General features: G+C 38.7%; 1 protein-coding gene across 3 annotated transcripts in view; it reads left to right on the forward strand.

The window, feature by feature from the left end:
* Positions 1-1,765: 1,765 nt before the first annotated feature.
* Positions 1,766-20,160, forward strand: part of LOC149255945 (protein LPA3-like) — a 133,981-nt gene continuing 115,586 nt past the window's right edge. The window contains exons 1-2 of one of the 3 annotated variants that reach the window (XM_089460613.1): positions 1,766-1,913; positions 3,176-3,391. In XM_089460613.1, the coding sequence (XP_089316739.1) occupies positions 1,893-1,913; positions 3,176-3,391 (237 nt within the window). In that variant the 5' untranslated portion in view covers positions 1,766-1,892. Of the gene's footprint in view, positions 1,914-1,959; positions 2,647-3,175; positions 3,392-20,160 lie in introns of those variants that run through there. The other 2 variants (XM_089460614.1, XM_089460612.1) reach the window with 2 other exon arrangements.

Genomic DNA, 20,160 nt, shown 5'->3' on the forward strand with positions numbered 1-20,160 from the left:
ATTACAACTATCTCGGAATTGACTTCAACAAAAATCTAAGCTGGGATGGTTGTAGAAAGAAAAGAACTTTGGGGGTTTGGAAAGCATTTTATGCTTTTCAAAATAGGTGTAGAGAGGTAGAGCTATGGGAATGGAAAACCACTCAAACTCTTTTTGGGCTTCTAGTGATTTCAGTGATTCTCTATGGTTGTGAATTGTGGGCTAGCAGTACATTCGACATGCAATGGAAACACATTGAGAAAATTCAGAAGTGTTTGATTACAAACAAATTCAAAATGAAAAGTGCAGTTCCTTATGCTATCTTGTTAAGTGAAACAGGGACTGCTCCTATTGAAGAAATTGCTATGGTGCAAGTCATAAGGTATTTAAAAAGAATTAAGCAAATGGAAGAGGGTAGATGACCTAAGGTTGTCTTTAATGACATATTGTGCAAAAGAAAAAAGACCTGGATGTAGCAAAATAATAAACGGTTTAGTAAATGGGGGCATTTTCTTGAACGTGTGTCCCATAAACAGTAAAGAAATAAAAACTTTTGTTATGGATAAGTTCCACAAGCGTACTTGGGATAAAGAGCTAGAGAGAAAGAAAAAATAATATATTGAAGTGTTTAATCCCACTCATAATCATCAACAAAAAGTGTAGATAGAGGCCAATATTTCTTGGAGAGCCAAATTTTTTATTGCTCAATTAACGACTAATTCTTATCAACTCCGTTGTGAAACAGAGCGCTGAAAAAGGCTAAAAGAAGTGTGGGGAGGAAAAAGTATGTTTGTTGTTCTTTCGGAAAAGTGGAAACAGAAAGGCATTTCGTTTTAGAATGCGAGGCCTTCAAAGACAACAGGGACAATTGTGGATATATTTTAGCAGCTAGCTCTTGAGATAATCCATTTAGTGAGGGGTTTGTGGAGAAACTGGGAGTGTTTATTGTGAGGCTTCATAGGAAAAGGGCCGAATACATCAATTAGATGATGAAACAATTTGTCCCATACACTATTTTTAGCCTCTAGGATGTTAAAATAATTTTCTTTCTTTCTTTCTTTCTCCCTCGGTCAAAATAAAATAAAATAAAAATAACACTGTTAAAATAAAATTCTAAGTTATTTTTTTTTTAAAATCAATTTTTGTTGGTTCATTAAGGGAAATAAAAATAAAAATAACCCTATCTTAAAATAAAAATTCTATGTTATTAATGTTTTTTATAATTAAAGGTAAATTTTTTATTTTATTATTATGTCATAGAAAGGCAACTAGGACAACCTTGACTTGGTCAATTTACTAGTAGCTTTTGAAGTTATAAAGGGGAGATTCTTAATTCTGGATCTATCAAGACCATAGAAAATCTCTTTTGAAATGAAAAATTTGATTCCTGTAAACCCTTATTAAATCCCCAATTAAAAAAAATCTAAACTAATTAATATAAATTTCAATACCATTTCAAATAATTAAACACGGACTCTTCCGGGTTAACAAATGTTCAAATCTCATAAAACACATACCATAGCCCGTCACAACGAGGAATTTAATATCAGGCAGAACGCAGAATCGGGGCAGAAATCTGATACTTCCATTATTCAGTAAAACATGTTTTCTTACATACCTTGTGTCGATTGACAGTGGTTGATTCTGTCATGCCATCTGAACGGCTAGAAAGTTACCCACTACACTACATCTATATTTCAGTATCTTATCACATAAATAAAATGGGGGATTTTGAGCCCTATAATGCACGAATAAATTCGAGGGAAAAAAAATCTTGAAGTGTACCCAGTGCCAAATCTGATACACAAAGACGGAAACAAAATCCACCAGGTCCATCTCCTTGAAAATGGTGCACCCAGTGCCAAGTCTGATACACATGCGAAACAAAATCCACCAGGCCCGTCTCCTTCAAAATGATAAAAATTGTGCAAACGGTATGTCTAATACACAAATCATTGACACATTGCAGACCATTTTGTTTTGGTTTAAACCCATTTGCCCACTGCAGAGAAGGTAAATTTCTTCAATGGTACCTCTAATAAAGAAATCGTTGACACATTGCAGATCTTATTGATTTATTGAAACCCAATTTTCCCGCAGGTGGTTAAATCCAGGTAAATTTCCGAAATAGTGGAAACTGGTGCAGTATTGAAATACATATTGCCGTACCCTTACATTCCATGCCCATCAGATAATAAATGAAAATCAAGCACAGAATGAATATTCTAAAGGTCTCTTACCATCGAACTGTGACATCTTCATAGCATTCTCAATAAAACTCCTTAAACGCTCTTAACTCTCCGTAGTTTACAGTGTTGAATAGCCTGCTATTGTTAAGTCTCTTGGCTGAATAGGTAGAAGATATCATTCTAGTGGTGGTTATCTTTTGAATGCTCTTGGAGTGTGGACAAACGAAATTATTAGCCAATAAAGCACTTGACCCGAGAATAAATGCTGATTTTAAATTGACTTTAATTTAAGAGATAATGTTATAAGTACCTATCTGATCATATTTAGTGTTAGCGTCGGGTGGCCTATTCATTTTTTATGCTTCAGAGATTATGAAAAATGCAGTTTACAAGATTTCCCAATTCCTCAGAGAGGTTACCCATTTTATCCTGCCTGCAAAACCGTTGTAGAGGGGACTTTCCTTTGCCAGCTCAGCAGGTGATATGGATATTCTTCTATCTTAAACAAATAATGTGTTTTAGTATTCATTCTCATAATCATAGATCTGTGTTTTTCTGTTATACATTTCAGCGAGTTAAGATACTTGTTTAGATCATTTTCAGAAACTTATAGAAATTTATAACTTTGTCTAGATGCTGTGCATGCAATATTTTCTTAATGTAAACTTTGGTAAATAAGTTGCAGTTAACCAATCAAGTCCTCTCCTTCTTCGACTTTCCTCAATAAAACGATAAGATACTCGAAATTAGCGAAACTTCGAATGAAACGCAAAACACAATTTATTGTATTGAATACCTCTTTTGCATGAAGTTTCCAGAAGCGGCCATTTTGGGCAGATATCGATGGCAATATTTTTTTTTTCCTATAATAATTTTATGAAAGGAGGATTGCATTGAATTGAATATTTTCATAAGGAGATATTTGCAGGAGTTTCTTTCTAATAATTTGTGTGATGGAACCAGATTTTGAATCTGGATTTTGATAATTGGTAGTTCTCTATATGCAGGCTAATGTGCAAATATTTAATCCAGATTCCCAAATTTTCTGCCGCCGACATTGGAATCAGAGAAGCCCAAAACGGTCAATTTCTTCTGGATTCCATGATCCCAACCATTTGGCCCCTGGTAACCGGAGGCTTAGAGCAAGTTCTGACAGTCGTACGGGCACATCAACTGAGATTGATGTGGAATTCCCTGTTGACTACAGCGAACTGCTTGAGCAGGTACGCATCTTGGTTTTAGATTAAGAGGGTATTTTTCAATCCTCTTTGCTATCGTTAGATTATTCGGGTTACCCTGTTTGTTTGGTATTTTGTTATTTGCCCTTTCACTGTTTTAGATTCATGTTTTCCGTCTTTCATTTATCAGGAGATAATTTTGGCACTCCTGCATAGCATAGATACTTTTGGCACTCATATTTGGCGTTAATGCAAATCCTTTTCTATTTCCTTTATTTAATATCAAAGATATATCAGCATATCAATTCACAACATGTGAGTGTGCTTCTGGAACTTAGAAATCGTGCGTTTCAACATAACTTGCTCGTATGTGGGCCTTTATGTAATTTCTTTTCTATTTCCTTCATTTAATATAAAAGATATATTAACATATTAATTCACTACATGTGAGTGTGCTTCTTGAACTTAGAAATTGTTCTTTTATTTTGATGTACCCACAACTCAAACCTTGGTCACATTCCCCTAGAACCGTGATGCAGCTTCCTAAATCAAGATTCATCTTGAGCCTAGCTTCTATCGTTATAAGAAATAAACCTTTAATGGTAGTTTGCAATTTTCTGTTACTCTTATTTTCATTTGTCTTCTACACCATTATTTTCAATATCAATGATATGAGCTGGTATTGAGTTAATGGTTGGAGTGAGAGGCAGAGTGGTATTATAAAGGCACAGATGGATATATACAGCCAGAATTTTTTAGATGCATTTTTGTCAGGGTCCAATCTCTACCTCTGATTGAGAGGGTATGCCGAATCTACCATTTGGTTTCCCTTTTCCACACTTTTGTAACACTCCCTCCCACCCCCTTGTACTTTCTTGGGGCACGGAAGGTGTTACTTGCTGTTTAACTAGATCCCCAAGGTTTGCTATGAGAATGGGACTAGAAAAAACCTTGTTTCTGCAAGTTTGCGAAATTACTTTTTGATATCACAATTGTGTCTTACTCGTCAAGAGCTTTCCGGCGATATCAATTTTATCTTGATCCAAGATTCGGATCAAAGGTTACACTTGCCTGAAGTTCCAGCGTATTAGCAGATGCCATTTCTTTGAGCAGTTCATGTGGCACCCTTGTGGCCTCCTCGTGTTCCTACTAATTCAGTGGAACAGGGCCGCAGTGTCGAGTCTAGGTCATGCCGCCCAGTCGTATTACCACCCGTGGAGTTCAATGTTACACAATGAGAAGAGACGGTGGGCGGAGAGTGGTGGTAAGGTTCTACAATGGAACATCAGCTGGATCGGCCCCTTTTCCACCGACGCGCTTATTAAAATGGACGAAGTAATGGTCATGACAGTGAGGGGTAAAGTGGGTTTTGCCCTCAAGGTTACATCCAGCCCCACTACTGCCCTTCCATTATAATTAAAAGAGTGCTTGGCCATGACTCATTCTGAGACTTAACCACAACGGTCAATGGCCGGTGACCAACGTTCGTGGTATGGTTCCACTAGGTCAGGGTTCCACCAGCGCTTGCTCGGTGTCGACACCACCACATCCAGTGGGTTAAGTCTTATCGTATGTTGGTCCTAGTGGCATACATACACAGGTACAGGACCAATATTGTGTTTACCACAGGTTTAGCCCAGACCGTCGTCTCTAGAGTTTATGTCCCTACAACCTACAACTACAAGGTGGAAATTTCAACCAAATAACTAGTTAGTCTCTACACACATATCTCAATCACAGGGCTTAGAAGTATGTTTGATTGCACAAGACTACACAATTTCTCACGTTCAACATGAACATGAACAAAAGCAAAATTATCCAGGTGTGTATTAACATTCATGACCATACCAGATATTGTTTCAGTCATAAGCATAATAGTGACCCTTTACAATTCGGGCATTCAATGAGTTCATAAACATTCAAAAGCTTACACCATGCACAATGTGAGAATTCAAAACTGAAATCCTATTGTAGCAACTGGAAATTATTCTTCTAATTGTTAATTAATTTTAACAATTTATTTGCTACAGCGAACACTGATAAATCACACTGCAACCTTCACAAATAAAACACTGTGGAAAAAATAGCGTTGGACACTGAGAAAATACTAGCACACACACAAAAAAATGACACCGTTATTTTTGGACAAATGTTGCTTGGAAAAACCCAACTTGGGAAAACGGGTGCAATAGATAAGGGTTTTATTATTATGCAGTAGTGAATTATGAGTACAATCTATGTATGCCCAACTGGCAATTGAAACAAGAAGAAAATATGATCAAAATTATTTAAGGGATTTCCCTTCTTCCACAAGCAACCTCGACACAACTTCCCTTCATTAAATTCATCCCCCTGGACTCTCTGTGATAGCCTCTGCGTCGTGCTTGCATAGACCCTTGGACATCTAAGCCCGAAGCTTCCTCTGATGAAGTTGTTATGCCTGTCTCAGTTGAGGAAACTGATTCTCCGACCATCTGGAAGATTTTCCCGCCTCTGGAAGATGAATCGATTTTTTCTCTAGCCAAATCGAAATGCTTTTTTGAAGCAACTACATGGTCCTCTACACTGCCTCACTGGGAATAACTCGGCCTCCTTGCTGCTGCCTCTCCACAACTAGAAAACTTCCTCCGGATCACTGTCTCTGCCCCTCACTGTCTCTGCTAACTCACTGAAGCTCGAACTCTCTAGCAATTGACTGCTGCTACTTTGGAAAATTGAAGTCTCCAAGTGGCTCTGGTGTATTCTCCATCACCACATTGATCCCTTCTTATATCTTCATGTTGGGACTCCAACGACCAAGATTAAATCTTAATCAATGGCTCAGATCATCTCTAGATCGATTCGTGTGAGTTTTTAGAGAATTTTCACCTTGACTTAGTTAAATCTTGATTAATTAACCAGTTTTCCTAAGTTTAGACTTAGGAAACATTTAAAAATTGGTTAATAATCGAATTAAGTTGTCTCTATGTGGAATTTCCATAAACGATTTCTGGGTTTTGGAGATTTCATGTATTCTAGCATCTCCACCAAATTTTGTGTCTAGAACACATTTGATGCTATAGAAACTAACACTCCCTCTTAGCGAGGATTGTGTTCTCTTTAGTGTTGCACATCCTACCGCAACACCCTGTCTCTATATCACCTCCTGTCACGCTGTTGATGTCTAGCCATGCTTCCCACCAACCACTGCGCAACTCTGATGCTGCATCTGTGCTGCTGCTGACACTACCGTATTGCTGCCGACTTTGCATTTGCACTACAACTCCCTCTCATCTGTTGTTGCTACAACTACAACTACTGCAACTACTGCAACTGAGAAGCATCCAAAACACTGAATCATTTGTGTTCAGTATGATGCACCCGTCTCCCGAGTCCTGACTGCTACTAGCATTTGCACTGCCATTGAATAATTTGTGCTGCTGTTGACTTTGCATTGTGCCACTCTACACTGCTGCCAACTCTGCATTGCGCTCCTCAACACCTAACTGCTACTAGTCTACAATTGCCACTTTGGTACTAACTGCATCAACTGCCACTAATCCATCCTGCCACTAAATATTGTGGGCCCTTGTAGCATGGTAATGCCCCATGAGATGGACTCCTCAAGGACCCTGCCCCCTCTTTGTAGCTCTCTGGGGCTACAAATCCAAGTCACCCCACCTCACTCCTGGAGGTATGGCTGCCATCATCGCAAAGTCTTCCTCCAACCTGGAGGACAACCTATCTATCTCAGCATGTGCTGCTGCCTAGTCTTGCTTCTCCTAATTGTCCTTCTTTCTGAGAGGACGCTAGGTACTATAGTGGCCAAACTCACCACACCTGAAGCACTTGACCTTAGGTAGTTCCTTCTTCTTCTTCGGTTCCCCCTGCCCTGAACTAAGACCCTTTGATGCGAGGGCCACTTTCTCCTCCTCCTTCACACCCTTCGGTCCGCTGCTACTGATGCCACTAATGGAGCTCTTTAGAAGAGATTGCCTCAACTCCTCCTATTGCAAGTCAACCCACATTCTATCCCATATTGGTAGCGTGTCTTTGCTCAATATACTTTGGACGAAGATTTGCCAATCCTCCGAGACACTGTTTAGTGCCAACCGTACTAGCTGTAAAGGTTGAGGTGCTGCCCCAACAATTTCAAGCTGATCTCGGACCCCCTGAATCTTGGAGAGAAAGTGATTTATACCTTCCCCCTTTTACATCTTGATGCATCTCAACTTTTCTTCCAGGAACCTCTTATGTTGCTCGGAAGTACCTTGGTATAGCGTGGAGAGAGCATCCCACTTTTCCCTTGCAGTATTCTTGCCAAAAATATGTGAGACTATGTGATCTTAGATTCCATCCAAAATCATCCTCTTTGCCCGCGCCATCTCCTTCCTGTATTCTTTTAGCTGATCTGCATCCTGGGGAACTGCCACCACATTATCTATGTAGGCTTTGAAGCCATATTCATCTAGAAGGAAGAACATCCTAGCCTTCAAGATGACATAGTTGGAACCTCCATCCAACTTATCCTGATCTCTAAGCTTCATTGTGGCCATATCTGAATTTGTCGAAAATTCCCTCTTCGCCTTTGCTTGGTTGCTACTCTGCTATAAGCACTCCCTTTTGGAGTGAGGAAATCTGCACTCTGCTACTCCCAATTTGCTTGGAAAAATCAAACTTATGAGACTCGAAGTTACATGAGAGAAAATTTCCCTCTGTTGTGTGTGTTTTTCTCTTCCACCCGACACTAATTCTACTACTGCAAACTGTAGCAAAACCCTCCGCGTCCAACTAGAAATCTACTCAGCGAAAATCTGAGTTGTTGATGCTCCCTCTAATTGCTGGAATCACAATTCTTGGCAATTCAACTTTTCTGTAACCCTGCAACTGAAAATTGAATTTTCTGCCCCAGCAATTTGACCTTCCTGTAAATGAACTACGAAGCCTCTAGGTATTTCGGTCTGCTGCTCCTACTGAACAACCAAACTCCTCCTTCCACTTTTGAGCTTCCTGGTTGATCACTCACAGTCTAATACCATGTGAAAATTTTAAAACTGCAATCCTATTGCAACAACTGGAAATTATTCTTCTAATTGTTAATTAATTTTAACAATTTGTTTGCTACGACAAATATTGAATAAATCACACTGAAACCTTCACAAATAAAACACTGTGGAAATAATAGCGCTAGAAACTGAGAAAATACTAGCACACACATAATAAAAATGACACCGTTATTTTTGGATAGATGTCCCTGTAAAAACCCAACTTGGGAAAACTAGTGTAGTAGATGAGGGTTTTATTATTATGCAGCGGTGAATTCTGAGTACAATCTATGGATGCCAACTACCAATCCAAACAGCAAGAAAATCTGACCAAAATTATTTAAAGGAATTTCTCTACTTCCACAAGCAACCCCGACACAATTTCCCTTCAAAAAATTCATCCTCCTAGACCATTTGCGTTAGCCTTGGGTAGTGCTTGCGCAAACCCTTGGATGTCTAAGCCTGGAACTACATCTGATGAAGTCGTTATAGCTGTCTCTGCTGTGAAAAGTTAAAACTGATTCTCCAACCCTCTGGAAGACTTTCCCAACCTTTGGAAGCTGAATCAATTTTTCCTCTAGCCAAATAGAATTGTTTTTCTAAAGCAACCGTGCAGTCCTTTGTGCTGCCTCATCGGGAATAACTCGACCTCCTTGTTGTTGCCTCTCTGGATCTGGAAAACTTCCTCTGGATCACTGTCTCTGCTACTTCATTGAAGCTTGAACTCTTCGGCAACTGATTGCTGCTACCCTGGAAAATCGAATTTTCCAAGTGACTGTGGTGTATTCTCCATCACCACATCGATCCCTTCTTATATCTTCCTGTTGGGACTCCAACGACCAAGATTAAATATTAATTGATGGCTCAGATCATTTCTAGATCGATCCGTGTGAGTTTCTAGAGAATTGTCACCTTGACTTAATTAATTCTGATTAATTAATCAGTTTTCCTAAGTTTAGACTTAGGAAACATTAAAAAAATGGTTAATAATCTAATTAAGTCTTCTCTAGGTGGAATTTCCATAAACGATTTATGGGTTTTGGAGATCTCATGTATTTGATCCTCTCCAGCAAATTTCGTGGCTAGAACACATCTGATGCTACAAAAACTAACACACAACATAATCAAAATCATCACATTCCATAAGATAGAGTACATAGACAATTTACACTTATATGTGTTATTAAAGATGGTTGGAAACTAAAGAAGGGACTTCAACTCTCCACACAACTGTAGGCCAACCACATTGTAGTCTTTCTTGCAGTCAACCACTCCCAACAGATCTAAAGTTTGAGGGGATGATATTTAGGGAAACTCACACCCTAGGTTTAATCACACAACCAGGAGGAGTCCACTATCCAGGTGGTTTGTCAACCGCTCTCCAGCAGTAAGCACCACAGTGACCCTCATACTCCCCAAAACTAAAAATAGGACTCCACCCAAGGCTCAGCTGGTGTATTTTCTCAGTTCTAGGAGACTGGACCCATTGTCTAGATGGTTTATCAACTGGATTTTCAAGGAAAGAATTGCAGGAGCCTTTAGCCCACTATCGAGGTGGTTTATCAACTTACTTAACAGGCACTAAGTGGTTTATCAGCTTCCTCAATAAGAACTTAGTGGTTTAACAACTCTTTTAGCAAGCACCACAATGGATCAACTTACCTGCTTAGTGGTTTATCAACCCATTTGGTACACACTAAGTGGTTTACCAACTTATTTAGCAAGCACTTAATGATTCGTCAACCTACTTGGCAAGCACTAAGTGCTTTAATTCTCCAATGAGCCTCCCACTAACCATATAGGATTTAACACATGCAGTGTAGGGCCTTCTCATCACCATACAGGGAATGTCATCCCAATCTCCAGGGAAATGTCGTCCATGCTCCATTTTTCTTCATCGACTTGCACTATTCCTTAGTTGTCTTTAGTCTTTCTATTGGCATTATGATACAGGTGTTGTCCTTGATGGCAACTTACTAAGATGACATGTCACAGCTCAGGCTCACAGAATGAAGAAAAAGAGATATACGTAGGTTACCCTTGATAAAGCCGCGTATACACGCGGGTTAGCCGACCAAAAGGTGCGTATACGTATACACGCACTCTCATGCAAGGAAAGGCGCGTACATTTGGTCCGTGGTATTTGGACCATGGTATTGTGATCCATGGTATTGGTCCAAGGTATCTTGTCCGACGTGTTGATCCCAGGTATTTGGTCCAAGGTATTGGTTCTAAGTGGTTTTGGACCATGGTATTGAGTAAAGGCCTAAGACTCTAAAAGGAGGAGAAGATCATTAGGCAAATGCACCAAGTAAGTTTCCAATGTCTGATGAAATATGAGATCCAGTATGTAAGTTATGGGTTCATGATGCCTTGCTTGATCTGAGCTAAGGAGGAATCTCAACAGTTGATGGAAAACAAGATCTAAGGATAGATCGAGATCTAATGGCTTGGAATGAATCATCTCTATACGGTTTGATCATGTTTATTCTAGATCTGTATACTAACACATGTAATGTTCTGTAAATATTATGATCTGGGTATAACTCAAGTTTGGAATAGCTGCAAATCATGAATGAATATTTACAGATGTATATGCTGGTTGACTATGATAAAAGTGCGTACATACGCAGGTTAGATACATCTAAGTAGCGTATACCATATGAGCTATGATGTTTGAAGTTACAAGTGGTTCTACTTGTTGATGAGTTCTGATGACTGTTCGCTGGTGTCAGTATTCTGCATATTCAGTTTGGTTGATTGTGTTTAGCTTCAGTGTTGATGGATGAGATCTAATAATGGATCAGGATCATAATGACTTATCTGTATGCGATTTGATGGACTAGATCTGATTGCTAATACACATATTATCCTTGTATATGTAATGATCTGGGTATGTCTGAAGTCAGGAAGTGCAGCGAAGTTATAAGTAAGTAATTAATGACATATACGCTGGTTCGCTTTGGTATACATGCTGGTTCGGCTCTTCCAAGTAGCGTATGCACTCTGATGCATGATTTTTGATGATACAATTAGATTTGAACATTGTTGCAGAGTTCTGTGTTCTGCTCTGTGTTTTGGTGATTGCAGTTTGTTCATAGGGTTTCAGTGATTCAGTATTGTGATTCAGAGATTGATGATGCTAGTGTTGATTGATTGTGTGCTTCAATGATATTGATGGGTCTAGTATGAAAATTGGATGAAACGTGGCCTTCAGATTATGGTGTTGTGCTTCAGGAGTATCTAGTCTGAAAATTTATGAATTGTGGTACCTAGAGGAAGAAAGAGAAGGTTGTAGCCTTTTGTAGGTCGGCACCTACGTACTAGTACATCAGCTAAGGGGGGTTGTAGCTCCCTTCCAGGAGAAGCTGGAGAACGAGAGAAGGTTGTAACCTTCTGCAGGTAGAAGCCTGCATACTGGTATAAGGCTGCACCAATACAGAAATATTGTAAAAAGAAGTTTCTTATTAAAGGAAGATAAAGACGAATCGCAGCAGGTGGTTTTCACCCACATTGGGTTTCCACCTTACATCATGGTGTTCATGTGTGGTTCTTGTGTGGTTCTTGTGTGTGATGATCTGTTCTATTTTACAGCACCTGTTTACTGTTCGTATGGTTAAAAAAGTTCTGATGCACTAACTAAAGATCAACATTTAATGGATTAACTGAATCATAAGTTTACTGGATATACGCTAGTTGCATTAGACACAGTTGCGTGTACACGTAGGTTCCCTTAACTGAAGTAGCGTATATGAATCTGAGTATGGAAATGAAAAAGTGTTTGATTTGATAATACTGATTCACCCCCCCTCTCAGTATTATTTCCAACAATTGGTATCAGAGCAGGTCCTTTGGTAGAAGCTTGATCGCTTGAAGGAGATCCGTAGAACAATGGGAAAGAAGCTTAAGAAGAAAGCGCCTCAAAAGAAGAAGACATCTCAAAGGAACTCTGACAGTGGGAGAATCGATTGGGGAATACGTGGAAGAAACACTTCAGATTCAGAATCACTTCACAATGAGGATGAACAAACAAAAGAACTATCAGGTATGAATTTCTTATCCTCTGGTGATACATTTCTCCATCCATTTGAAGATGATGAAAGTGATAGCGAAACAACTGAATTTGCTCTTATGGGTGAGAAAGAAAGATATCAAATAGAGATAGAATTTAAAAGGCTTACAGACAAAATTAGAGATCAACAAGATCTATTGCACAAAAGGGAATGTGTCTCCAAAGAAAAAGTTACCAATTTAAAAGCTCAACTAGAGGGAGGAAATAGGGTAAGGAAGCTATTCAAGGAAAAGAAAGATCAATGTCAAAAGTTGCAGGATGAAGTAACATCATTAAGAAATGAAGTAAATGGAAGGAGCACAACAATCAAGAAACTCAGAGAAAGATCTAGTTACTATGAAAGGCTTGAAGCTAAGGTCCTCTCGCTAAAAGAAGATCTTGAAGAATCAAATAAGCAGAATAAAGAACTACTCCAAGCTCTTGAAAAACAAGAAAACGAAGTTCTTGAATTAAGACATCAATTGGAAGAAGGAAGAAAAGCTGAAGAAAACATGAAGAAGCAGTATCGTGAAAAGGAGGAGCAACATCAGGTTGAGGTAAATATTCTAAAAGATAACTTAGAAGAAATGGATAAGCTTTTACAATTTCAAGATAGTACTAAGATCTTGGATGATATTCTTAGTAGTCAAAGGTCTCCTGCTATCAAAACTGGTCTTGGTTTTCATGAATCTGTTGAAGATGAATTTAGTTCACAAAATAAGACAAGGAACTCTAATGCACAATCTGAAATACTCAACATGGAGATGAAAGGTCAATCCCATCAACAACCAAGGAAAGAAATTCTTCAAAGAAAATCTTTTACTCCTCCGATGAATAATGTTGAATGTTATGTATGTCATAATCTTGGACATGTTGCAGCCAGATGCAAAAGTAGAATGGTTCAAGACCATCACACAGAAAGATCATCACGTTCTAGGTACTTGGGATATTGTTTTTCTTGCAATATGATTGGTCACAAAGCTGTTGATTGCTACAAAAGGAATATGAAAATTGTAAGATGTTATGCATGTAACAAGCTGGGACATATAGCAAAGGAATGCAGGAACAAAGTACGGGCACCATACCAAAAGGAGAAAACATCATCACACTTGAAGATATGGAAGAAGAAGGAAGCACAGTTTGAAAGAAGTGGCACAGCACAATGTACAAACATAATAGACTCAGAGGAAGCTGAAAGTGTAAAACTTCAGTTTTCTCAATCTCATATGCAAGTTTCATAAAGAGAAGTCGCATATATACGCGAGTTAGACTCTGCACAGTCGCGTATATACGCGAGTTAGACTCTGCACAGTCGCGTATATATCAGTTTGAGAAAAGCAGTGGGACAGGCTTAGTAAAAGGGTCTGATATGATTCAGTTCATTATTTGCTTTGTTTGATAATGGTTACAATCTGCTGATGATGTGTGGAAATGTCTTAATACTTGTAAGATGTTTAGAAGTGTTTTGATCCTAACTTGATGATGATGATGCCTTGATACTTCTTGCTGATATATGCATGATCAGATCTGACAGTAAACAAGATGGTATAGGTTCAGGGGGAGCATATGTTTTTAATAATGCATTGTTGGCATTATGGTTAGTAGTCCTTGGTGATGATGCGTATATGGATAAATGATACATCTTGCTATGATATGGTTATGAGTTATCCATGAAAAAATCTCATATGATTCTTGGGGTTACATAGTTGGTGTTTAGATCAGATTTGTGGTTGATTCTCTAATAATTCATATATGGTGCTTACATGGTGATCTTCATAAGGATAAGGAGAAGTACAAAGCTTGAATACACAATTTCATTACTTGATGATAAGTCACTCATATGCTGCTGTCGACATATAATACAGTTATGATGCAAGATTCCTATAGTTCTTGGTGCTCACATGGATGAGGTCTTGACAAAAGATCTTGAGCTCAAGATACATAGTGCTATATACAGTATGCTGGATACACGGATGATTACTCAAAGTTGCATTGTTGGAGACATGATGATGATGAGTTCTTACCTATATGATGATAGAATTCTGTTCAAAAGGATGAGTTGATATCAAACAATATGCTGGATACATGGATGATTACTCAAAGTTGCATTGTTGGAGACATGATGATGATGAGTTCTTACCTATATGATGATAGAATTCTGTTCAAAAGGATGAGTTGATATCATACAGTATGCTGGATACATGGATGATTTCTCAAAGTTGCATTGTTGAAGACATGATGATGATGAGTTATTACCTATATGATGATAGAATTCTCTTCGAAAGGATGAGTTGATATCTATATGCAGACATACCTTGTTATAGGTTGATGACTTATACACTAATGGATATATACAGGTTGCTGGTCTAGATGCTGTTGACAGATGCTTATGGAGCATATCATACATTATGTATGATAGTTGCTAATGACTATCATTATCTTATTTAGATGTTTAGTCTCTGTCATGTAAAGGTCATATCAAGACTCATGATGTAATAGTTTGTCTCTATCTATTGTAGTCATTTGATGAATCCCTTTTGGTCATATGATGTAATTTGTACCCCCACTATGCATGGGAAGGGTGATGTAATATTTCAGTCATGTATAAACAATTGGTATCTGGTGTATCCCCACTTGGTTGGGTGGATGAGTCAATATTGGTATATCCCCACTTGGTTGGGAGACGGATGTATGTATGAGTCTTTGGGGATAGGAAGGTCATTTATGATGTATAAAGTCATGTTTATTCTTGTAGAACATCTTTTCGCAGACCTTGCCTACAGTCAGGGGAAGCATGAACAACACACTTCAGCAAAGTAGAGATTTCAGCATGTACTCAGAGGGAGCATGGACAGATTGGTACACCTTGGCATATACAAAGGGGGAGCTCAATCAGAGATTTCAACAGGTACTCAGGGGGAGTATGGACAACGGAATGTATATCAAAGAAGAGAATATCTTGGTCCGCCCTTTGCCCTTGATGTCAAAGGAGGAGAGTGACTTGGTATGATTGTTGCCATCAAGTCCAAAGGGGGAGATTGTTGGCATTATGATGCGTGTGTTGTATTTGATGGCAACCCACTTGTAGCAGAACAACTCACTAATATATATAACTAGATGAATCTATAGAAGAGATATCAGATGTGACAGAATACATGGGATGCAGGGCAGCTCAAAGGAATCAGTTCAGATGTAATGAATAATGACAACTCATTAAGATGACAGTTCTCAGTATGGCAAGATAACTTTGCCATCAAGTCCAAAGGGGGAGATTGCTGGCATTATGATACAGGTGTTGTCCTTGATGGCAACTTACTAAGATGACAGATCACAACTCAGGCTCACATAATGAAGAAAAAGAGATATACGCAAGTTACCCTTGGTAAAGCCACGTATACACGCGGGTTAGCCGACCAAAAGGTGCGTATACGTATACACGCACTCATGCAAGGAAAGGTGCGTACATTTGGTTTTGGTTCGTGGTATTTTGACCATGGTATTGTGATCCATGGTATTGGTTGAAGGTATCTTGTCCGGCGTGTTGATCCCAGGTATTTGGTCCAAGGTATTGGTTCTAAGTGGTTTTGGATGATGGTATTGAGTAAAGGCCTAAGACTATAAAAGGAGGAGAAGATCATTAGGCAAATGCACCAAGTAAGTCTCGAATGTCTGATGAAATATGAGATCTAGTATGCAGGTTATGGGTTCATGATGCCTTGCTTGATCCGAGATAAGGAGGAATCTCAGCAGTTGATGGAGAACGCGATCTAAGGATAGATCGGGATTTAATGGCTTGGAATGAATCATCTCTATACGGCTTGATCATGTTTATTCTAGATCTGTATACTGATGCATGTAATGTTCTGCAAATATTATGATCTGGGTATAACTCAAGTTTGGAATAGCTGCAAATCATGAATGAATATTTACAGATGTATACGCTGGTTGACTATGATAATAGCGTGTACATACGCAGGTTAGATACATCTAAATAGCGTATACCATATGAGCTATGATGTTTGAAGTTACAGGTGGTTCTGGTTGTTGATGAGTTTTGATGACTGTTTACTGGTGTCAGTATTCTGCATATTCAATTTGGTTGATTGTGTTTAGCTTCAGTGTTGATGGATGAGATCTAATAATGGATTAGGATCATAATGACTTACCTTTATGTGATCTAATGGACTAGATCTGGTTGCTAACACACATATTATCCTTGTATATGTAATGATCTGGATATGTCTGAAGTCAGGAAGTGTAGTGAAGTTATAAGTAAGTAATTAATGACATATACGCTGGTTTGCTTTGGTGAAGTTGCGTATACACGCTGGTTCGGCTCTTCCAAGTAGCGTATGCACTCTGATGCATGATTTTTAATGATACAGTTAGATTTGAACATTGTTGCAGAGTTCTGTGTTCTGGTGACTGCAGTTTGTTGACAGGGTTTCAGTGATTCAGTATTGGGTGATTCAGAGATTGATGATGCTAGTGTTGATTGATTGTGTGCTTCAATGATATTGATGGGCCTAGTATGAAAATTGGATGAAACGTGGCTTTCAGATTATGGTGTTGTGCTTTAGGAGTATCCAGTCTGAAAATTTATGAAACGTGGTACCTGGAGGAAGAAAGAGAAGGTTGTAGCCTTCTGTAGGTCGGCACCTACGTACTAGTACATCAGCTAGTACAAGAGCTAAGGGGGTTGTAGCTCCCTTCCAGGAGAAGCTGGAGAACGAGAGAAGGTTGTAACCTTCTGCAAGTAGAAGCCTGCGTACTGGTATAAGGCTGCACCAGTACAGAAATATTGTAAAAAGAATTTTCTTATTAAAAGAAGATAGAGACGAATTGCAGCAGGTGGTTTTCACCCACATTGGGTTTCCACCTTACATCATGGTGTTCATGTGTGCTTCTTGTGTGTGATGATCTGTTCTGTTTTACTGCACCTGTTTACTGTTCATATGGTTAATAAAGTTCTGATGCACTAACTAAAGATCAACATTTAATGGATTAACTGAATCATAAGTTTACTGGATATACGCTAGTTGCATTAGACACAGTTGCGTGTACACACAGGTTCCCTTAACTGAAGTAGCGTATATGAATCTGAGTATGGAAATGAAAAAGTGTTTGATTTGATAATACTGATTCACCCCCCCCTCTCAGTATTATTTCCAACACTTTCTGCACTCTCCATGAGCTTCTTCTTACCCGTCTCCTCCTCTCCTCTCTTGTTCGATAAGCCCCCTTCTCCTTCTCATCGTTGTTGCGTCTTCTCTTCTTTGCCAATCCCCTTCATGTTGTTGACTTGCCTCCTCTTCTTGAGGCATTTTTCCTCCTTAGCCTCAACCCCCCAGGAGGATGGGGATGGGCACTGTCCTTTTTACTCCTATGCCCACTCCACCACTTAACGATTGTTAGTGTGGTGGTTCTGTGGTTAGGTAAGGTATTGCATGTTTATTGTGCTAGGTATGGGTTGAATCATAGCACGCCACAAGAAACTCGACAAGCACACAATCCCCTCAGAGCTTTGGATCCGTACATCCCTCCATTCAAGTCAGTTATCAATTTATTTTCACATATATTTGCGTACATCTATAATTCAGTTGTGTTTACTTATATGCTAAGTCACCTGACACGGGGATTCAGGATTTGACGGATATGGGTATTCGAGTGTTGGATACGAACACGTTAACCCGCCGGAACAGGACACGTTCAGATACGTTATATATATATATTTAAAATATATATATATATATATATATATATATATATATATTAAAAATTAGATATTTCTTACACAAATTCTCATTCATGATACAAATTCATTGATTCAAACATAGATCTTCATCTAGATGTAAGTTTTACAAAGTAACATTATGCATACAAAATTACAAATACAATTGTGACATAAATGATAAATTATAAATTTATAATACATATTCAATTCATCAATGATCCAATAGGAGAAAGACAAGATAGTAAGATAAAGATATTGTAGTTTTCTCATTAAGTCATCAAAATCAAAATGTGTTACTGTTTACATAGGTAGTGCAATGCCAATGGCAAATAGAAATAGCAAATACAAAACAACTACAACTACAAGTCTACAAGTATACAAGCCTCAAGGCAGTAGGTAGCTCATGACTCATGAGTCATCAATCCTCATAGTCATCATCAAAATCAGCATCACTGTCCTCATCATCATGGTCACCATTGCTCTCCTCTGCTGCATCCTCCTCCTCTGTATCCAAAGTCATCTCTGCATTTGCTGGTGTGGAGGATGACCCCTCTATAGTATCACCATCATCAAATCTGATAGGTTCTAGCACTTACCTGTTGCTTGAATCTCCTTGAAAATGCTCCCACACCCTTTGCTTCTTGCTCCCAAACACCCATAACAAACCCACAAAAAACTAAACAAGTGAATGTGCAGATAGAAGTGTCCTCATCGGGACACGTTCCATATTCGAAGTGTCCTGATCAGGACATGTTCGGGATTTGAAGTGACCTGATCGAGACATGTTCCGGATTTGAAGTGACCTGATCGAGACACGTTCCGGATTTGAAGTGTCCTGATCGCACACGAGGTGTCCTGATTTTGGGACACAAATCCACCTGAATCGTGTCCGATTCGCTGGATTCAGGACACGTAAGGCCTGGGGGATGAATCCAGTTTCATAGGGGGTGTTATGAAAAAGGGTTGTTACAACCTTTCTTTACCAAAACATGTTTGCAACCTGTTATTGCTCAAACTAGTAGGGAACCTAAAGGGGATCCCTAAAGGGCAAATGCTAGGCCAAGGACAATAAATGGAGACTTAGTCCACTGTCACCTCAACTAGGAATTATTTCTATTTACGGACTTTCACCGATGGGAGGAGACCTGGTATAAGTCAATGAAATGATGTGTAGTGACCCAAACAATCTCTTTCCTGGAAGAGTTAGAAGGATAAGGCTTGCTTGCTTCCTAAGAAAAGTACAATGTCTTTTATGGAAAGGAAAGGAGGATTCTAAGGGTTAGGTTTATGGAATATGACTTATGAAGAAACTTCCCAATCCCTAAAATCCTTATTGTAATTGGTATCTCGGATGGTTCTTGAAGAGTTGTCTTTTCAAGATCTCATGTATTGGATTTTTCCCACGTGCTAAATGTGTTTGTCCCGACCATTTTTTGCATTTTGTGATACATTTTCCTGTTGAATGTGGCCAAATGTGCTTTTATCTTTCTTTTTAGTAGCATCAATGTAAGAACCCATTCATCCGCGGATTTTACAATAGCAGAACATGAAATTTTACATATAGAATTTAAATAATTAATCTATTGAATACCAACCTGTCTGCTTTGCTGCAATTCTTGTCCGACTGCGTTACTAAAATGGTCAAAACCTCCCTGCCAAACTGAGTACAACCTAGGTACTCAGTCTCAGAAAGCTTTCAATTGAAGCAATCTGTTTCCCCCATGCCCAAAAACATCAGTATAATCAAGACTCGTATCCAAAATTATTCTCAACTCTGCTGCCTCCCCTAAACTGGTTTTTCCCTTCTCCTTTTATTTCCTCATCCACCGCTTTCTCCTCATCCCCGTGTCAAAAATTTGGTTACGTGTAATTTTATGAAATCAAATCTCATTTGATTTCGTTGATCTTTATTTGGATACGTAGTTTAATTTAATAAGTTTTTTTTTTTTAATGAATTAATTAAATTTATACTTTTTAATTAATTTATATTATTATTTTATTATTT

Source organism: Pinus tabuliformis, chromosome 7, assembly GCF_031772625.1.
Source record: "Pinus tabuliformis cultivar Carrire ecotype Pingquan chromosome 7, CPIR1, whole genome shotgun sequence".
In the NCBI taxonomy this organism is placed as follows: Eukaryota; Viridiplantae; Streptophyta; class Pinopsida; order Pinales; family Pinaceae; genus Pinus; species Pinus tabuliformis.